Source organism: Natrix helvetica (genome assembly GCF_964273705.1).
Source record: "Natrix helvetica genome assembly, chromosome: 2".
Classification (NCBI taxonomy): Eukaryota; Metazoa; Chordata; class Lepidosauria; order Squamata; family Natricidae; genus Natrix; species Natrix helvetica.
Genome location: NC_138552.1, coordinates 45,289,382 through 45,311,862, shown reverse-complemented (window position 1 = coordinate 45,311,862; position 22,481 = coordinate 45,289,382). Strand labels below are relative to the sequence as shown.

Here is a 22,481-nt window from a genome sequence, read left to right as displayed (position 1 = left end):
AAACTGGGTTTTTTTTTAAATTACTTGTAGGTAAAAGAGTACAAATTCGAAAAGCACCACAAAGTATTCCAGATGCAGTTCCTGAAAGGAAAAGGTCTACCCCCATCAACCCTGCAAATACAATACGGAAGACCCATACAAACAACAGTATTTCACAGCGGCCTTATAAGGATAGAATAATTCACTTATTGGCACTGAAGACCTACAAGAAACCAGAACTTCTTGCCCGCTTATTAAAAGATGGAGTTAGTCAAAAAGATAGGAATTCCCTTGCTGCTATTCTTCAGCAGGTGAAATTTTATTTACACTTCTACTTTCTCCTTTGTTTTATAACCTGTATCAATTATGATGGATTCTTTCAAAAATTGTATTTTGCTGAGATCAAAATGAGTTTATGGTTACATATGTAGCTTTTTAATTTGAGCGTATTGAAATTCACCCATATAGCACTAAATTAACATTTGATATTCCAGGCATATTATGTCCAGAATTTGAAATTTCTTGATTATTTTTTGCTATTTATCCCATACTCTTCCTTTGTTACTCTGTTATTATTTGTACACCCTGATATAAAGAATAGTGAATGCATTACAATAAGATCGAGTACACAAAATTTCTTTTTCTAATCTTTAACTGTCTAGACTTTCAATAATGATGTTTCAGTTATAATGCGTTGTAATGTATTTAATTTCCATCTAAAACAGGGGTGTCAACTCATGGCCTGCTGGGCAGATGCATCGCGCACTGGCCACGCCCACCCCGATTTAGCGACCGGGGAAAGTCGCGATACATCATATTACCATGTGATGCCACGGGTTTGACACCCCTAAAAGATATGGACTTCTTTTTAAAAAACAAATTCAGGTTGTGATCAGGAAAAGTCTTTGGTAAAATCCTCACTTTAGAGGCCTGAGTAACAGTTTTTTGGAAATCCATATCATATCTATTCTTGAGAATGATTGGTGTCTTCCTAGAATTATCCTTTTTATGTCTCCATATATCTATTAGTATTGAAATGTCCAACAAATCAAAAAGTATTTAGTAATTTTCCTGAGGTGTTTTTAATTTTTAAATTTGTTCCTGATGTTGGTTACATAACCCTTCCTAACTGTGGAGAAACAGCACTGTTCCAATTGCCTGTCAGGCAACAATTCTCATATAAAAGGTTTATCAATTGTTCCATGAGTGGTTTATAAAGTCCCAAAACAAAGGTTTCACATTCTTGTAAATGAATTTCTACCCTTACAAATCTACTGTCTTGATTAGTTATTATTAATTATGATTTTAATTGGAGTATAATGTATAGAACAGCATTGGAATTTTTTGGTGTTGCCGAAACTAAGTCATCTCCCAAGTTTAATAGATCAAGCATTTAACATCTTTATTTGTAATATATGTTTCTTGTAAACAAATTATATCTTGTTTTAATTTCTTCATGTAATGAAATACTTTCTCTAATTTTATGAGTGGAATTTTCCTAGTTTATATTCCAAGTTAAATTCAACTTTTAAAAAATAGGCATTTATGTTCCATGGTTAGACAAATCTGTGCTTGTAGCACCAGGTTCCAAATTTTATTTTTCATTATCTTGTACATTTTGTGGTGGTTTTTTTTTTGTCAAATTGCTTATTAATGTTCTTTATGGTTTCGTTTTGAATCTCTTGCAATATAAATTTATCCAAAAATTCTCTTGTCCTTTGGACAGTTTTTATCAAAATCTTTCTTGTTAAAAAGTTAAAGTTATCCCTTCTATTTTTTTCCCAATGAAAAGGGATAGTTTTCCATTTCAGTGTTTCAATGAAAAAAAGAATGCTCTTTTCTTTCATCTAAAATTTGGATGGGAATTTTGTTTGAGATGATTTATTTCTTCATTGTCAATTTTCCGTTTTGAAATGGAATGCTTTTGAAAACATTTATTATCCCTTTCCTTGTAAAGTATACTAAAACTCTTGGCACATCTCTTATTGTAGGAAATGAATTGATTTGGTACACTTTGTCAATTTACTCTTCAAAGTCATTCTCTTCCTAATCTAAAAGATCTGACAGCTGAACCCACCTTATTTCTGATATCCTCTGAAGCCTCTGAAATAGCTCTAAATCTCAGATGGAACTCTTTCTTCCAAACTGCAATCAAAGCTACCATTTTTTTTAGTATAAGACGCACCTTCCCCCCCCCCCCAAAAAAGCATGGAAATGTTGGTGATTCTTATACACGAAATACAGCCATTTTTGTCCTCCCAAAGCATGCCCCCCGCATCCCATTTTTGCAAAAAAAAATGTGGGATTTTTTCGCAAAAACAGAGGTGTTTTTTCCTTCCTCCAGTCCCCAGAAGTACTCTGCAGGCTTCAGCAGGACTGGGGAAAGGGAAAAATGTCCCCATTCTTTCAAAAAATGGGTGAAAAATGGGACGTTTTTCGCAAAAACAGAGGCATTTTCTCTTTCCCCAGCCCTGCTGAAGCCTGCAGAGTGCTCCTGGGGACCGGGGAGGACAAAGCCTTTTTCTCCTTATGTACCTCTTCAAAATCTTGGTGCGTCTTATATACCAGTGCCTCTTATAGTCCAAAAAATATGGTAAATTATCCAATTATCTTTCAAATTTTATATCTCTGATTTCTGATCTATTTCTAGAATTTCTAATCTATCATTAGTTTGCTTTATTTCTCCTGAAACTTGTTTCATTTTTTAGACTATTTTTTACAAAATTATCCATCTTGTCCATTTTTTTCAAACTTTCTTTCAAATGATGAAAACCTATCCTGTTTAAAGTCATGTGAATGAGTCAACTTAGCTTCTAGTTCCTCAAACATTTAATTAAGGTAGATGTTACTGGCATTTCTCTTTCAGCAAACTACTTAGTGGATGGTGTTCTGATATCTCAGAAACTTTACAGGCTGCCATTCTAAAGTGATCAAGCTAATAAAATAAAAATAAAATAATGCCAGGGAAAAAGTGCATTTCAACTTCAATGTTATAATTATCAGCAGTTGCCAGCAGATGTCAGCCAGAGTGTCTAAAACTAAATCAGTCCACATATCATTTTGGTTGCTCTGTTTTATGAGCAATTTTTAACATAGATTAATTTAATACATCTCTAAGATGTAATAGTCCAAAAAAAGAAAAAAACACAAAAAGAAATACTTATCCGCTGAAGACTCTCTTCAACTGCCAAAGATTACAAATCCAAAAACGATATAGAAACGTGTGTCAGCAGACTTGAATGTTCACAAACAAGTTGCACCTCAACCTTGAACAATATGGGTATTCCTTATACCCCGACTATTCCACTCACAAATTGTTTATTAGAACCTCTTTTTTTGCAATTCACTCTCAAGGAGCAGCTGTCCAGTGATCAAGCAGATTAGATTCCAGCTCCCTCTTTGGTCCAGAGTGTCTGAAGAATCCCATCACAGTTTGCAGGAAGCACTAAAAGATGAAGGACTGACTCCATGTTGATACAAGCTGAAATTATTTAAGCAGCCATGTCCCCCTGTGCCAGAAGTCCAGGCTCATTTAATTCATAAGGCAGAGTCAATATTGAGTTGCCCTCTTGTTTAAAATCTAAACCCAACATTCTTGAGAAAGATTTTAGTAATCCTCCCAGGTTAGGTAGTCTTCCAGAAATGTGATCTTGCAGTAGATCTCCAATTAACAGAGTGGCTTCTTTCTATTATTCTATTAGTTTTGGTTTTCTATTAAAAACGTAATAAAACTATAGTGGTGGATTTTATGTTCCTTCTTTTTTTTAGAAATCTATCTGTTTCTGATAACATGGTTTTAATAATTTACCAATTAAATATTTAATCATGGGCCACAATACCCATAAAATTAATTTATTAAGCTTCAAGATAGTAAGTGTAATATTTTCAGATATTTCAGATATCTTGTAGTTAATTTTAAGTGTTTGTGTTTTTATCTCTAATCTGTAGGTAGCCAATCTGAATCCAAAAGACAACTCTTACACTTTGAAAGAATATGTTTATAAGGAAGTTCAAAAAGATTGGCCTGGATATAATGAAATAGATAGACAGTCGCTGGAATTAATACTTTCTCGGTAGGTTCAAGGCCTTTCACATCCTGTGTAGATATCCCCCAAAATTAAATAACTTTACAATCTTGATTTAGTTTAGGGTTATTTTGATTTTCATTGTAATACTGAACGTGGATAATCTTTACAGAAAACTACATTCATCTCAGAATGCCACCAGCACCAGCCACCTGGGATCTCCTGTGAGGACTGTCAAAGAGGTTGCATCTTCTTCTCCTTCTCAGGTATTTTCCTTGTCATTTTAATTCTACATCAGTAATAAGATAATATGTGACAAAGGTTGAGGGGTGGAGGAAACAGCAGTTGGAGAAGATCTATGTGTGAGCGATGGAGACTTATTCTGAACTTTGGATCATTTGTGTACAGTCCTGTTGTATATACAGGTTGGATTGAAAGACTTGCTGCTGGCTAACATAGCCAGCACTGCAGAAGAAGCACAAATAATTTGCCTGCACAGAAGGATATATGTTATGTTTTCAAAGTATTAACTTTTACGCCTCTAAATCAGTTTCACGGAATATCGACAGATAACAATAGCATTTCTCTTTATGATATAATGATGAAAAATATTGGTTTTATAGCAATATATGATGAAGGAAACCTACCAAAGCTCATCCAAATCAGCACCACAGAAATTATACTTAGTTCCTTTAAATGTTAATTTAAAAAAGTAAAATGAAATTGCCAATGGCTATACCATATCTTCGAAGAACTAAATAAAATGTGCAAGTATATTTCTTCCGATGAGGCTGTACTAATATTTCATAAGATTTCAAGTGTCAAAACAAACATTATTTGCAAGATTTGGTAATCCCACAAGAATTTAAACACATAGATAAGCATCCTCACCACAATGTCTCTGAAGTATTCTTGCAGATGAGTTTGGGCTAACAGTTTATATTCTGACCTTGAAGATATAAATCCTTCCAAGGTGGCATTTTTTTAAAAGAAAAGTAGTCGGGATCTTTTCCAAAGGTTGATGATTATGAAAATACAATAGGGAAAAATGAACCTACTTAAAAAATATACAGTATTTCAGAAGGATTGGGATAGTTTATTCCTTGTTCCTTCTCTATGTTGTATACTTTTATTTTTGATTATTTCTATGAAAATGAAGTGCCTTATAAAAGTATCTCTAAGCAAGACACATGGAAAATTTCTGAAGGATAGATTCAGAGACTTGGAAATTTAGATAATTTTTTTAAAATGCTGCTCTTATGCTGTGACCACAAAGCCACAGAAAATTCTTAAAACAGAGTTTTGAAGCCAGCAATTAAAAGAAAAAGGGACTTAAACATCCATTTATTTTCAAACAAGACTCAAACACTCACTTCTCAGGTCCTACAGATTCCATCAAATCTCCTACAATTTTTACCCTTAGAAAGAGAAAGGGAGGGGGAAGGAATCACAGGAACAGTTGTACTACATATTAATTGAGTTTACTTTCCGAAAACACCATAATTATAGATTGTTTCATAAAACAAAAGAACCCTACCAATTAGGAACTAGAGATATCAATCCCAAATTATACTTGATCTTTTTGCTATATGAGGAATTTGGAAAGAAATTCATTTCTGCAGTCAGAGTGTTTCTTCAGATCACTAATGAAACCCAGGGAGGCTTTAATCTTTAAATCCAGCTAGTATATAATTTGGCTAAATGTCATGCTCACCACTTACATGCTGTGTATGTGGTAAAAACAGTTTTAAGGTCAGTACTGTTTCAAGTACTGGAATAGAAATTATATAATTACAGTTACAAATGAGATTAATTAGAGTAGCAAAGTCCCTAATTTTAATTACTTTTCAAATAGATTTTTGTTTGATTTTTGGAATATTTTATTTGATATAATATTTATTTATTAAATTTATACCTCACCAAAGGCAACATTTAAAACTTTTTTCATTAAAACTGATTTATTTAGAGGTGTAATCCAAAACTCTTTTTATCCTTTATATGGAGCACTAGGACATATCCTATTTCCTTCAGTGTCAGGAACATGTTTTGCAAGTTAGCTATTGCCACATTAGTGTTGCATCAATTATGATAGCTGGCTCTCACGGCACACCATTTTTTATGTCAACACGAGAGCCACAAAATGAAGTGTGTATGCATGTATGCATCTGATTTGTCCTCACATATTAAAATTCTTATTTCTTAAGTTTTATTATACTATAATGATCCTTGTGCAAAAAATAATTTTAATTTGAAAAGCATATTATTACTTTTCTCTTTATTTGAAACCTTTCTTACAATGAACAAGGTATACTCAATAGTTCACATGAGTTTATGAGAGCCATATGGAAGTATGCTGAAAATTTAAATGTAATGTTCCTAAAACTTCATGAAGTTTCTATATCAGCTGTTTATGAAGGAGCATACTGGCATAAATCAAAAAGGCACATAAGAATGGAGGGATTTGTCTCTTTGGTCTGCTTGTTTCACTGCCTATTGTTCCTCCCTTGAAAAATAGGACTGTATTCTGAAGTATAAAGCTGGTAGAAGCTTCTGCATTATCCTGAAATATTCCCTGTGCCTACTGATCTAAGGCCAACCAGTTTACTTAAGTTGCCATGTGCTTGCCATTAGTTGTTTTTCTAGGTTAGCAATCCCACACCAAAGTATCTTGAAGTAGCATCAAGGAGCTTCTGAATTAATAAATAGCACACAGCCTGAGTGTGTATCCTTATCTTCTTGGGCACACAGTCAATCTTTGTTTTTAAAATAAGATCAGCTCCACAGTCAAGCGTGATGACTTTATACATGGCACGAAGAACGACTGAGCCTAATCAGAGGCTGGAAATTCAGCTCTTTGATTCTTAAAAATGTTTAAGAGGGATGAGATTAAGTAAAAACTAAATGTGTTAAGTTTTGTGGGCTGAACCCATTAGTGTTAATAGTGCTAGAAGATTTTATATATAGCGTTCTACCTCAAAAACTTGATAGTAAAGCCTGGTCCCTAATCCTGTATTACACGGACTATTAATTATTCTGGTTCTTTATCCACTGGAAAATTACCATGGCATTATAAATGTAAACCTTTTGTTTCCCTTAAGCCTGAAATAGTGGTCAGATTATAGTGAAAAAAAACATATTTCTAATATGTTTATTGCTGACCTGCTAGGCACCGTGTATAATAATGGAATAACCAAACTGAGGACTTGTACTTAACTATGACCATTACTTTCAATTAAATATAATCAACTATATCCCGTTCTTGACCACTTTTTAACTAATATTCTTTCTACTTATGCTTGATTTTTATCGTTCTTTTTATTCCTCAGCAAAGTAAAACAACCTAGTAATTGCAATCTCTACAATTTAAATTGAATTTTTAATATAGAGAGAACTAACCATTGTACCTATCATATTTTATTACAGAAACGGCTTTTGGATTCTGACTTTATTGATCCGTTAATGAATAAAAAACCAAGGATATCTCATCTTACCAATAGAGTTCAACCAACATTAAGTAGCCATTTGCCTATTTCTGGTGAAAAAAATGCTGAAACTTCTCAACCACCACCACCTCCTGCAGTTGCTGCAGCACCAACTGCTCCACCATTTGTTTCAACTTGTCTCCCTGTTTCAAATCCTCCCCAGACTGCAAGTTCTAACTCCAATTCCCCAAGCACTCCCGAAGGTCGGGGTACCCAAGACCTGCCTGTTGATACCTTAAGCCAGAATGGCAATATTTATGAGGACCAGCATCAAAAATACACTTCCAGGACTCCACTGGAAATCCCAGCACCTTCTGAAAGTCTGTCAGTGTGCCCAAAGTCTACAGATGAAAAACATTCATCACTATACAAAAAGTCCAAAAAGAAATCAAAGAAGCATAAGGAGAAGGACCAAATAAAAGACCATAACACTGGGAATGAAGACAAGAAAACGAGAAACTGTGAAAGCCACGAAATCACCAAACTGAAGAATTCCAGCCAGAAAATGAGTGAAGGTATTGTTTTTGCATCTCACTTTGAACTGCAAGGGAGCTAGGTCAGATTACTACATTAGCACTGCTATGTGAGATCTCTTTGGAAATATTTATATTGAAGAAAGATTAGGGATAGGTTGTTGATACCTCTGATCCCACTTGGTTTCAGAATGCAACCATTTCTATTGTCAGGGTGATGGTGGTAACAGAACGTGTGAAGGTATTGCTCATGTTGCAGAAATGTCATAGGAGTCTAACATGTACTTAACTGAATTTGAGAGGCTAATCAGAACAATTCCTGAGCAAATTTACAGGAAAGGAAATGTCATATTTGAGCAAAGATTGCCTTTTTTGTCAGTTAATTGTATCTTACAAAATGCTGTTTATAATAATTTACTCTTAATTATTTTAAGTGGTTGCATTAAATTATTTAACTAGTGAAGTAACCACTCTAAATAATGATGGGAATGATTTACAACCAACTTTTGAATTTAAACTTTCCATTCCGTAAACAAATCATGTTCATTTGCTATATAATAGGAAAGAACAAGAATAAATTTTAATATAATTTTTATTGAAGACATTTTTAACAAAGATAAAAACAATACAAGTATTGGGGAGAGGTGGGGGACAAAGAAAATAAGAAAGAATGGTAAATGGAAGAAAAAATAGAAAAAGACAGAAAAAATAATAAATATTATAAAGAAGCAGCTTCCAAACATTTTGACAATGATTACAACTGTATTTATATTTTATCCCCTCTCTCTAAGGTTACATCAAAGTTTCTTTCTTTTCATAAGCTACCCTTTCTAATCTGTAAACTCATAAATCAAAAGTTCATTTTTCTTTTCTTTTTTTCAGCAAAAGGTCCATTAGGGATTTTAGTCACATAGTTATTGATCTTTCTCTAATGAGTTAATTTTGCCATCTCTGCTAGCTCTGTCATCTTCACCAAACATTCTTCCATTGTGGCTATTTCAGAGTGTTTTAATGTTTTGTTTACTCATATAATAGTCTCAATGTCAACATCCACCTCAAGAATCCACCTCCACTTCCAATACTGATTAAGCAGCAAGTATACGTAAAAATAATTTTCCATGGCTTCTTTTCTAATTCACCATCCATTAATTCCTGCAAGAAAATACCTGGTTTAAGTTGAAAGTTAACTTTGTAGCAATATATGTATTTGAAGCCAGAAATTTCTGATTTTTTTTACAAATCCACCAAACATCATAAAATGACCCCTCATGTTGTCCACAGTTTCAACATAAATTTGAAGTACCTTTATGCATTCTAGACATTTTTCTGAATGATAGATAATTTTATAAATGGTCATACATCATTTTATAAAAATGGTCTTTTAAATTATAATGTAAATTTCAATCCTTTTAACCACATACAGTATAGTCCCACTTTTCTATCACTACATAATATTCAAAGTTCGTAGTCCATTTTATCATGCATTCTGTTTCAAATTTCAATAAACATTAATACATTTTAGCAAGTTCATACTGATCATTTGTACATAGTTCACTTTCAAATTCTGTCTTCTGCTCACTTTTAAATGTCTTATTATTTACCTTAACTCTTAACTGCACACACAAAAACCAATACAAACTAAATCCCTGTGCAGTCAATTGGTCTCTTAATTTCATTTTATATTCTCCATGTTCCTGTTCTAATCATTCTCGATAGGCTAACCATTTTTGTTTACTTACTGTTTCTTTCTTATAAAATGCTTCTTGTGTTGAGGCCCATAAAAATATTTTCAGGCATGGCCTGGATTTACGTCAATTCCATATTTTCAATATATAATATTTTAAAACTTTGCATTAACCTTAACTTTATAGAAATCCATGTTATCCAAACCTCAAATCATGCATTTCTAATTCTAAGTTCCTTTTATTTCTTAGCAAAGGAGAGGAACAATATTAACCAGTAAAAACATCCCCTATCCAATAGTTTACAAGTTTTGTTTAGTTTTGGCGCTTATCTAAAAATAAACATTCACCAGAACCATCCTCCTTCCTAAGAGAATGTGGGAAGAGCTTTGAAATCAGAACACAAAATAAACTCCTTGTCTATTACAACTCCTAATCAGAGAAGAGGCCTCGAGACAGGCTTGGTTTGGGTTTTTGAGATATCTCTGTGTAACTTGGCAAAATCCAAATTGTAAACTGATTTCTCTGATGTAAACTGGAAACCTGATATATCTTAAAGGCAAAAGTTTGTCTTCACTAACTTGTATTGCTATGGCATTGCTATCAATGTTCCCTCTAATTTTTTTTCAGTGTGAGCAGAAAAGTATAGTGTTTGAGCAGCACATTTTCATGCCTGAGCACCTGAATTTTTTTCATAGATGTCACCCAAGACAACAACGAAATCGGTGTTATTTGAAACTCAATTCTACCATGTAAATATGCATTAAGTAAAGAAATCTCCCTATACAGGTAGTCCTCAATCTACAACCATAATTGAGCCCAAAGTTTCTATTGCTAAGTGAGACATTAGTTAAGTGAGTTTTGCCCCATTTTACAACCTTTCTTACATCAGTTAAGTGAATCACTGCGGTTAAATCAGTAACCTGGTTGTTAAGTCAATCTGACTTTCCTACTGATTTTGCTTGGCAGAAGGTTGCAAAAGGTGACCCCAAGACACCGCAACCATCATAAATATGAGGCAGTTGTCAAAGATCTAAATTTTGATCATGTGGCCATGGGGATGCTGCAATGATCATAAGTGTGAAGAACAGCCGTAAGTCACTTTTTTCAGTGCTGATGTAACTTTAGTCATTAAGTGAACTGTTGTAAGTTGAGGACTACTTGTATTTAAGTTCAATGGATGACTCTCTATGGGAAAAGGATCAAAACTTCCCTCTATCCACATTTTCCACACTATGAATTACTTTATATGCTTTATACTTTCCTCCTTACTATCCAATAGTCTGCAGTGATATTGGCAAGTTATGAATAAATTACCAATTGATGTAGATTAGCAATTGGGGCACATAAAGAAACAAACAAAGAGGGGAGAGGAGGGAGGGGGAGGAAGGAAGGAAGGAAGGAAGGAAGGGAGAGAGAGACACACTCAGAGACAGAGAGACAAAAAAGGAAAGAGAAAGAGAAAAAGAAAGGGGAGAGGAGGGAGGGAGGATAAGAATAAGAGGCAGAAAAAAGAAAGAAAGAGGAAAGGAAGAAAGAAGGAAGGAAAGAAAGAAAGAAAAAAGGAAGAAAGAAAAGAGGAGAGAAGAGAAGGAATAGAGGCCAAAAAAGCAAACAAGGAAAAGTAGGAAAAACTTTCACTGGAAAACACTATTTTTCCATCAGTGCAAAACTTTCCTAAAGAAGGTTAATTTTCCAGATTTTGAGTTTCTGGTCTAGGCGGACCAAGAAGCCTCTGTTTTCTTTTTCTTTTCGAGCAATAAAATCAAATAAAATCCACGGAGCACCAGCTTGACTCCCCCTTCCTGGGAAAAAAACCTCGAGCCCCAATGCTCCAAACGCAGAGCCTGGATTCAGACTTGTGCACACCCGGCGTGGGTTTCCACTTGCTTGCGTGGCAAGCGCCTCCCACACATCTCGGAAGCGGAGAGCCCAGCCATGGGGGCTTACAATACAATACAATAGTAGAGTTGGAAGGGACCTTGGAGGTCTTCTAGTCCAACCCCCTGCCTAGGCAGGAAACCCTATACCGTTTCAGACAAATGGCTATCCAACATCTTCTTAAAGACTTCCAGTGTTGGGGCATTCACAACTTCTGGAGGCAAGCTGTTCCACTGATTAATTGTTCTAACTGTCAGGAAAGTTCTCCTCAGTTCTAAGTTGCTTCTCTCCTTGATTAGTTTCCACCCATTGCTTCTTGTTCTACCCTCAGGTGCCTTGGAGAATAGTTTGACTCCCTCTTCTTTGTGGCAACCTCTGAGATATTGGAACACTGCTATCATGTCTCCCCTAGTCCTTCTTTCTCTTAAGCTAAACATACCCAGTTCCTGCAACCGTTCTTCATATGTTTTAGTCTCCAGTCCCCTAATCATCTTTGTTGCTCTTCTCTGCACTCTTTCTAGAGTCTCCACATCTTTTTTACATCGTGGCGACCAGAACTGAATGCAGTATTCCAAGTGTGGCCTTACCAAGGCATTATAAAGTGGTATTAACACTTCACGTGATCTTGATTCTATCCCTCTGTTTATGTAGCCTAGGACTGTGTTGGCTTTTTTGGCAGCTGCTGCACACTGCTGGCTCATATTTAAATGGTTGTCCACTAGGACTCCAAGATCCCTTTCACAGTTACTACTACTGAGCAAGGTACCACCTATACTGTACCTGTGCATTCCATTTTTGTTGCCTAAATGTAGAACCTTACTCTTTTCACCATTGAATTTCTTAGCCGACAAACCGCGACGGAAGCATACTCCGCACGTCCCGTGGAGAGTTTGCTGTTGCCGCTGCTTCCCGCCTCAGTAACTTTGATCCAGGAGGGAACGGCCTCCCTGTCAATCAGCCATGCGCCGGCGGGGGAGCCCAATCATAACCCTAGGCGGCCACATTTCTGTTGGCCAAAGGCCCGCCCTCCTCTGGGTGTGTCCAGGCACTATAATATCCCGGCCCAGCTGACAGAAGCCTCCTAGCAGTCTGCAGCTTAAAGTCCATCATGCTAAAGATCACTGCACGGCAGTTGGAAACTGCTGCGCTTTGTTTTGTTGCCACCTGCGTGGCCGCCCACCCGCGCAGCTTAGAGGGAACATTGATTGCTATGACCACATTTAAAGCATAGTTTTAAAATGTTTCTAATAATTTCTAAAAGCCTTTGGTCAGATAAATGTGTAGTGATCACATGATGTTAATGGGTCATATTCTATGGGTCATATTCTATATGACTATGGGTCATATTCTAGAAATGCACATGCATGCATTTTATGGTGGAAAAAGATCAGCCTGGAGAAACCCAAGTGTAAGATTCAGCCATGAGTCATTAAGGGGTGACTTTAGTCAGTCATTCTCTTCCAGCCTAACTTACATCACAGAATTGTTGTTCGGGAGTGAAATGGGGGGGAGGATACTATATATGCCCTTCCTACCTCATAAAGGAAAAGTGGGATATAAATTTAACTAATAAAATTAATAAGCACAAGATACATTAATACCTGGAGCCAGTTCTGCATTCAATTTGGTCGATTTCTTAGCACAGGGGTCCCTAATCCCCGGGTTGCAGCCCACTACCAGGCCTGGAGCTGTTCGGAATCAGGCCAAGAAAGTGGCAGGTGAGTGCACACACACCTCGCCACTTGTGCAAGCAGTGGGCGCACATGCCCACCCCTCCTGTAAATTGAGCTGCGAGTGTGCGCTTGCCTGCCATTTGTGCAGAACCATCCCATCCATGCTGTGCCACAAAGCTGGAAAGATTGGGAACTCTGTCTTAGCATTGCATTATATCAACTTTGCATTGTAGTGTTTTTGCTAAAGATTATATTCTGCTTTTTCAGAAAGTCTCAATGGCTAGAAAAAAAGAGAACAAAGCTAGTTACTTACTAAACTAATCAAGGAGAGATGCAACATAGAACTGAGGAGAAATTTCCTGACAGTTAGAACAATTAATCAGTGGAACATCTTGCCTCCAGAAGTTGTGAATGCCCCAACACTGGAAGTCTTTAAGAAGATGTTGGATAGCCGTCTGTCTGAAACGGTATAGGGTTTCCTGCCTAGGCAGGGGGTTGGACTAGAAGACCTCCAAGGTCCCTTCCAACTCTACTATTGTATTGCATTGTAAATTTATTGAATACCAACAACTTCTAGTGACCAAAAATCTTGAATTATGAGCCTTTTCAAAAGGCATTAAATGAAACGTTATAACAAATAACCTATGCAAATTTATCACTGAATGGATATAATAGATCTTTTATTAACTGGAACTTCTAATATGGTATCTTAGATAGGTTACGAATGCTTTGCTAGTCTCTTGTTTAATAATACAAAATAATACTCCAAGCTATCAAAGATCGCTACAAACATACACTTTTAAAGAAAAAAAACCCAGATCTGCCTTATATAACTTAACAACATAATTGGTGTTTTCTTCTTCCAGTATTTAACATTTCATCATATTGCAGCAAAATTGAAGGTGTTACACATCTCATTCATACAAGAGATTCTTTACAACCCAAATCATTATTTTAACCATACCACTTTAAAGATTACTGTAATGGATCCATCTTATGTTATGCATTTCCATTTCTCTATATTACTTGTTCTGTGATAAATTGCATGACAATCTAGCATGTTCATAATTTTATGTTACTGGATGAGGGAGAAGAATCCATGAAAAGCAAAACACTAAGCGTTCCACTCTTTTTTATTGCACTTCTGCCGGATGTTTGTGTAAAATTCCAACATATGTCAAATTTTTTGAATAGTTGGGAAGATGCTGTAACTTCTGAGAGGCTTGTCTAGTAGATTAGAATATTGTATGCAGGCTGACATTATTTCTGCATTTGTATTTTTGCCTCTGGTTATTTAAAATTTTGCCATATAACTTGCAGTATAAATAGGTTAGCAGCCAAAGGTGCTCTTGATTCTCGTTTAAAGCTAATCCGTAAAAAAGAGTAGCATCGTAATCAAGTTTGACTTGGAACATTATCAAAGTCTGAAACTTCTATTTTTATAGGTGTTAAAAAGACATGTACTGCCACTACAGATCCTTTGTCAACAAGTGAACTACGAGACTACTTTGTGTAAGTGACTAATCTTGGAGAAAGGGGTGGGACAGTAAAAAAACTATGTTTATGCAGCATTACCTTGATAGATGAACATTTAAAATGTAAGAGTTGTCAGGGTTTTTGTATCAGAGTTGCATAAAAATGTTGCACAATTATGCAATTTATGTTGTATAGAAAAACAACTTCATATACAAGCCACCTATCTCAGATACTATTCCAAATTGAAGTGCCTGCTTTTGTTACCACTGGACTTTACAAAATAACTATTCACTAAGGCAGGGGTGTCCAAACTTGGCAACTTTAAGACTTGTGGACTTCAACTCCCAGAATTCCCCAGCCAGCAGAGCTGGCTGGGGAATTCTGGGAGTTGAAGTCCACAAGTCTTAAAGTTGCCAAGTTTGGACACCCCTGCACTAAGGTGTTTGGACAGCTCGCCAAGCAAAAACAAAATGGCTTTTGATGCTACCACCTTGACGCTAGTACAGAATTCTGACATTTTTCCTTCCAGTGTGTGTCCAGATATTTATAGTAAATTGCTTTTTCTTAAACAGAAGGAGCTTTCAAAAAGGAAAGTGTAATAAAACTTTTGCCAAAAAAAAAAGTTGGAATATCATTTTCTGCTCTTCCCCAGGGATTTGTGTTTTTAAGTAGCTTGAGTTGGCATAACTTTGATAGTAATTTTAATGTGCTCTTGTCCGGCTTAGTATTGGTAACGCTACTCTACAGGACCCTTATCCCTATGATAGTGCTTGTATATGTCTAGCATATCAGCTACAACTGGCACTGAACCCTGAGCTTTTTTTCACTCCCATTTGGAAACATTTATCTTGCATTTATATAACATTTTAAAGCTTGCATAATTCTAATAAAGGTAACATTAATGGCAGCGATGGAAGAAAGATAGATAAAGAGCTAAAAGTCACTGGAAGTTTGCTTTTATCCAATACTGACAGACTGTTGCATGTTGCATTTTTATTTTTTACTATCTAGTTTTTCATCCTTGCAACACTATGCAAGGGAAGTATATTTTCTGAAAATAGGCGTAGGACAATGTTTTTGTTTGTTGGCATTTCTAAATGAGTTGTACTAATTCGTTATAGATAGATACAGAGAGAGAGAGAGGGTCAATTAAAAAAAACTGCAGGCTTTTAGAGACAGCAGAGCAGCAAGGACTGAAAAAAATTGGCAGCAAAGTGCTTGTCATAATGAGAACTCCAGATGAATTCCTGAGTGTTCTGATACAGTTGGATAATTATTTCCTTTGCTTTAAATAAGTTGGGCTTTTTATTAACTTTGTTTTCAAAGTTGAATCAGTTATATTAATTCTAGAAAGTATAAAATTTGAACATATATTCATAGAGAGATTAAACAGTTAACTCTCTTTAAATATTCTCGGAACCTTATTTGAACCATCTCAACTATTAGCTTTATTAAATGGCTTTGCATGAAGCCATGAAAAGAATGAGATATATCTAAAGTGTAGAAAATAAAATTTAGTTAATAATGATCATGCAATGAGTGTTATGGATTAAGGATTAGAAGTGTCTCGGATAAGGGTTTGAAGAATTACTACAATATTTAGGACTGGGCAATATTATAAAAACATTGTTTTTTTTATTTGCAACAGCAAATACATAGCAATTGTCTCATATGAGCAACGTCAAAGTTACAAGGATGATTTTAATGCAGAATATGACGAGTACAGAACTTTGCATGCAAGGATGGAGAGTGTAACTAGGAGATTTATGAAACTAGATGCACAGCGCAAACTACTCTCTCCAGGAACTAAGGAATATCAGGTAAAGGTTGCATTTACAACTGTTAAAACTCTCTTCGTGAAAGTCTATCTCATGGCTAAGATAGTAATACTGGATTATACAAATGTGCAAGTAGTTACGTGCAGTAGTCATGTGCAAGAAGACATTGAAGTATAGCTAGCCGAACAAATAGGTTTAAAAATAGTTTCTATCCTTGGGCTGTCAGACTCTTAAACAAAACCTAGTTTTTCTTTTTCATTTTTTCCTAATTACTTGCATTGGGATTATTCTTTATACTATTTATGTTGTTTGTATTTTTTTATCATGGATTGCACCAGAGAGGCTAAAACCAATTTCGTTGTATATATGATGTACAATGACAATAAAGGCTATACTAGTCAGGTTATTTTTGCTTCTTTTAAAAGAGTGGATGAAGGAACAAAAGAATAAATGAATGATTCCTACAGTGTAACCTTTATAAAAATATTTATTGAAGAATATTCCACTCTTAGTTATTCCTACTATGTAGATTTATTTGTTTTTTGCTTATTATTTGTTTGTTTATTATTATGATGTTGTAATTTTGCTCTTTTCCTTTAAGGATGGTATAAAATGCTGTAAAATGGTATAATTAGATTGGATTGTTTGTTTATTTATTATATTTCTGACAATACTTTTAATAGTCAAAACACTGAATTACAGATGATGAAACAGAAAACAGAAGTAATTTAATGCTTAGGAATAGGTCCAAATTGTTTTTTATTTCCATTCTCTTTATAAACTGGAAGAGTTAATATTATCGTTTAATTTAATTATTTATTAACAAAAAACAACTGGATAGCAGAGAAATACAATTTAGAGGAAATTGCCCTATCTAGGTCTGCTTAGCATGATGGTCAGAAAGCTTTATCAAATTTTCCGATATAAAAAAGCTCTTTGTTACAGAAAGGCAGTATCAGTAACACATCTCTCACTGCTAGTAAGATTTTTCCTTTTTGTTAGATCATGATAGAAAAAGGAACCAATGAGAGATCTCTCATTTGGATTTTCAGACTCTAGATGTAAAACACTAACTTTGAGGAAAGAAGTGACAGTTTTTGGTAAAAAGAAGGGAAATGTTTTGCATACATCGTCCTAGGTCTTCATACTGCACATGTTTTATACACTGCCTGCTTGCTTAGTTCAAAGAAACTGTTAATAATTAAAAGTTATGTAATTGTATTGATTCAATTCCCAAAAATGCTTTGCAACACACGGGTGTGAAAATAGCATTTGTCTACATACTATCTACTATATTTAAGCAACCACATCCTTTCCCAGGATCATGTGATAGCTGTAAAATCCCAGGAAAAACTTGGATTTTTATGCCCCTATGTACACCTTTATGGAATCAAATTCAAAGTGCTACAGATTTAGCTGAACTTTATAGCCATTGAATTATTCTTGCTTCTAGGTCCTTCATGAGGAAGTCTTACAAGAATATCGGAAGATTAAACAGGTTGGTGTAATTTCTATTAAAAATGATACACCATATTTTTAAGTTAGCATTGTTATAGTCTACTTTATATAGCTGTATAAGTTTAATTTTGTTGGATGTGATTTAAAACTACTTTGAAACATATAAAAAAAGCACTGGGAAATATTTAGCTGGTAATATATTTAAAATAGGCAGCTAGAAAAGCTCAGTTTAACAAGCTATTTTATCCTTTCAGTAAAAGTTGTGGCTTCATGTTATATTGTTTCTTAATCTTTTTGTAAAAAAAATTGTGTGGCTCATATTTGTGGGAACTACAAAGGCACAGAGATAAAACCGTATAGCAGCTTTTAGGTGCGTCATTTCAGTTCTGTTTCTGTAAATTGTTGCTGAGTTTCAGTAGAAATAATTTGGCTAGAGGGTATAAAAACAAAGAGGAGGTTGAACTAGTGAAACTTTCACATTGCTAGTATATTTTAGAGTTTGTATATTCTCTAGGAAAAGAGTTGTAGAACGAATGAATGAATTTTTCATTCTTTTTCTTGTATCGTTTGGAGCCATCACTTTCCACTATATACATATACACACTCATTAAGAGTCTATGTTGATTGCAAGCTTTTCTTGCCTGATATCCCCAATTTACTTCATTATATGCACATTTATTTTCAGAATGTTTCTTCCAAGCTGAGTATTTTCAAAAGGTCTTGCTAAGTATATTTTAGTAATATAATTTTAGATTTTGTATTAACCTGAAATTAAAAATAAATGAGGAGTTTGAAATGGAGCATTTTAGAAATGAGATTTGGATAATATACTTGGCCACATGACCATATGTCTCTTTCTGATAAACAATTTAAACTTAAATAAACCCTTTAAATCTGTACCCTTGATATTGCCATCATTTTCCTGGGCACAGTATTGGTCAGAGCCAAAGAAGGATATAGTTGCCGTAGAAACTTTGAAAGAACAAAATTGTGCGAAGCTAACTTAAGTATTTGTTAATATCTGAAGGGAATCAAACTACAACATTGGAGTCAAAGGGGCTGAGAATGAGATTAATGAAGTTGCTTAAATCCAGTTGTCCTAAGTATCAAAAATTTCAGTTGAGGCATGTATGTGTATGTTGTGGAAACAGATAAAGACAATGAGAAAAATAGGAAAGCCTGCTCAATTTTATGTAAGTGACCATAAGCAGATCTTTGATACAAGGAATATAAATCTAACAAAGTGACTCCTGCTAAGATATGTTTCCAAACAAAATTTTGCTGAAATAGCCATATCTAAATTACATGCGAAGTTAAAGAATGTAATTTAAGCATTTAATTTTGTTAAACCCTTTTTTCTGCAGTGATATTTGGAAGCACTCAACATTTTTGTATCATGCTTCATGTTTTTTAAATTTTACATAACATCCTATTTTTGAATAAATTCATGTTTATTGAACCTCGTCATTAATGCATATAGCAATATGGAAGTAGTAATGTATGACTGTTTTCACTTATACACTAGCCATTACTTCTGTACCAGTCAGCATTAACACAGGGAATCATTTTTTCAGAAATTCAAGACAAATATATTTCTGGAAAGATGTAATTCCATCTAGAGATACATTAAAGCAGATAATCATGAGTATGAAACCATTAAAACTTTCCTGGATGAAATTTGACTAAATATACACTGCTTATCCCTTTCTTTAAAGTAAATTTCAGAAAATGCTATTTTTTTACTATTTTTAAATTAATGAATTTATCTTATTTCTGTATTTCTTGTTTGATCTATGAAATATACTAATGATATTTTGGCTGCCTTGGGAGTATCATATTTTTTTAGAGTATAAAATGCATCAAGCTTTTGAAGAGGCAAATTTTAAAAAAAAAGTTTTTGCACTCTGCAGACCTCCCCAAAACGGCTGGTTTTTCACGAAAACAGACCCATTTGTTTTTTTTTTAAAGGGCATGAATACAAGGAGGCTTGTAGAGTGCTCCTGGGGGCTGGGGGGCGGGCAAAACTGAGCAAAAAACAACCAATTTTTTGCTCATTTCTGCCCTCCCCAGCCCCCAGGAGCACTCTGGAAGACTCCTAAATGCAATGCACGGCCATTATGATGAAGGGGTGGGGTTTCGGGAGGCAAAAAATGCTGTATTCAGTGTATAAGACGCAGCCAGATTTTCAGCCTCTTTTTTGAGGGAAAAAGGTGCGTCTTTTACTCCAAAAAATATGGTATTTATTAAAAAAATAAAGCTATGTAATTTGTTTAAAAGAATGGTGTTCTGTCAAAAACTTATTTTATTTTTATTTGTTGTTACAGTCTAGTCCCAACTACCATGAAGAAAAGTACAGATGTGAATATCTTCATAACAAGTTGGCTCATATCAAAAGACTTATAGGTGAATTTGACCAACAACAAGCAGGGTCATGGCACTAGGGCTCTGGACCAGAAGATGTGAATAAACTAAAGATTATTTATTTAAAATTCCATACAGCTTATTCTAAGATTTAAAAATAAGTGAACGTTCTCTAAGGCAGGAGCATTAGCAGTCTGAATTTGCTGTTTTGTTGATGGTGAGGATGTTGCTTCTCTGCATAGTTGAAGCTGCTTTTCTCTGGTCCCCTTTTCCTTAATTCTTACTTGTTTATCCATGGAAATCATTTTACCATTGGGTAATGGGGATCCAGACTCTATAGTTCTGAGATTGTACACATTTTTCAAATGAAAAATCGTAGTTTAAAAAAACTTTTCAATAACTACAGGTCTATTTTCTGAATTGTTTTCTTCTGAATGCAAAACTATTTGCCTTAAGTGGTACAGAGTTTTAAAATTTGCACAAAATAAAACAAAAATGATACATTGTTCGGGGAGGGTTAAAAGGTGGTATATAACTTTTATATATATATATATCTATATATATACACCTATCAACAAGAAACACTTATTCCTGTGATTTCAACCCCCACTACAGTGGTTGCCTTATGGTGTTTTCTTATGTACCTGAAATATACTTAATTAATTTTACCATAAGTACACTGCTTCCCTCTGTGTAAAAATGGGGAGCATTCTGTGGCCTACTATATGTATGTGTGTGTATGTGTGTGTGTGTGTGTGTGTGAGAGAGAGAGAGAGAGAGAAAGAGAGAGAGAGAGAAAAAGAGAGAGAGAGGGAGATGCATGCATACACAATATGGGCCTGGAATGGTACATAGGCCAAATGTTCAGGTTGATGTAACTAACAAGTGTTAGTTCAGGACAAATTTGTCAGCTTTCTTACCAGAGATGAATTGATACTCTAAAAATAATTCTATAGTTTGGAGCAAAATTATAAAATTTAACATGTAGGTGGCCTATTTATATACTGATATAAAAGTATTTTTGGAGAGAAATATGCAATGAAGCTATTGCCTACATGAAATGTATATTTAAAAGATTTTTTTCCTGAGGATCAGGATATAACAAAGATGTATTTAACTACAAAATACTGTGATCATCAAACAGCACAAACTTTCATTTCATGGTGTTAATTGGTTTAATTTAATTAAACCATCATTTTATCATGTGGGAACATAAGTTATTTGGTCAAAACTTAGACTTATATTTGTCTTTTCTTTTTGTCTTAATATATTTCTTTCAAAGTGCTGCCAATTGAAAAGGGAAGCATTATGTTTACAAATCTATTTTTTTTTTAATGTTTGCCAAAAATTTTGGTAGTATCTTTAATAAACTTGTCTTCAGCATCAACTCTGTTGTCATGTATTGCTTACTAGAATCTAACTTACAATAGAATTTGAGTTGGTGTATTATTGAATCTTACAAAAATTTTAGATAATAGTGAGGCAGCGCAATCGTAGCCATTATAGTATCTCAGGTTTGATAGGAAGATAGCAGACTTCATAATATGCCAGATCTGAGTCTGTACCAAATCCTGCAGTGTTTTAGGTACGCAGAAGAACTCAGGCACACCCACTCAGCCATCTAAGTACTGTCTCCTTTCCATTCTCCACACTAGAAGATTGTCTGGGAGGCAGTTACTCATCTCTGGAGTTCTGATGCTCCTCTGCTCTGCTGCCTGTCTTTTCCATCCCCCTAAACTCGGTTATCCCGCACCCTCTCTTCCTCTCTGGTGACTCTTTCGAGGCCCGAGGGACCCAGAACTACCTCTTCCTCCTCCGGTCATTCCTCCTAGACCAGAGAGTCTGCACCCTCTTCCTCTGTTGACCCTGGCTCCATCTCCTCCTCGGAACTGGGCTCTGATGGGACCATGACATCCACTGAAACAGTGCTTTATACCTAGTGTCCTAAAATGCCACTCTAGACACTTCCAGAGCAGTCGTCAAAATACCTTCAGCAATGGACCCAGAATGGAAAATGGCAATCATGCAGCAATTCATTATGCATTTGCTTGAAACATGCTATTTTATTTCAGTTATGCTTTCATTTGCATAAATGATCAGATCTCAGGTTTTTTTAACAGTGGTATATAATAAGGCCGTAGAATGTTTTGTTTTGATTTAATTTAGCTGAGGTATTTTAAAAGACATGAAAGTACAATGAGAAAATACTGTAT

At 34.9% G+C, this 22,481-nt stretch overlaps 1 protein-coding gene across 1 annotated transcript in view; it reads left to right on the top strand.

Moving 5' to 3' along the window:
* Window positions 1-21,655, top strand: part of ELL2 (elongation factor for RNA polymerase II 2) — a 46,540-nt gene extending 24,885 nt beyond the window's left edge. The window contains exons 5-12 of the mRNA XM_081940933.1: window positions 31-290; window positions 3,928-4,052; window positions 4,177-4,270; window positions 7,428-8,001; window positions 14,641-14,707; window positions 16,320-16,491; window positions 17,903-17,947; window positions 20,232-21,655. Coding sequence (XP_081797059.1) covers window positions 31-290; window positions 3,928-4,052; window positions 4,177-4,270; window positions 7,428-8,001; window positions 14,641-14,707; window positions 16,320-16,491; window positions 17,903-17,947; window positions 20,232-20,348 — 1,454 coding nt within the window. The 3' untranslated portion in view covers window positions 20,349-21,655. The remainder of the gene's footprint in view (window positions 1-30; window positions 291-3,927; window positions 4,053-4,176; window positions 4,271-7,427; window positions 8,002-14,640; window positions 14,708-16,319; window positions 16,492-17,902; window positions 17,948-20,231) is intronic.
* Window positions 21,656-22,481: the final 826 nt, after the last annotated feature.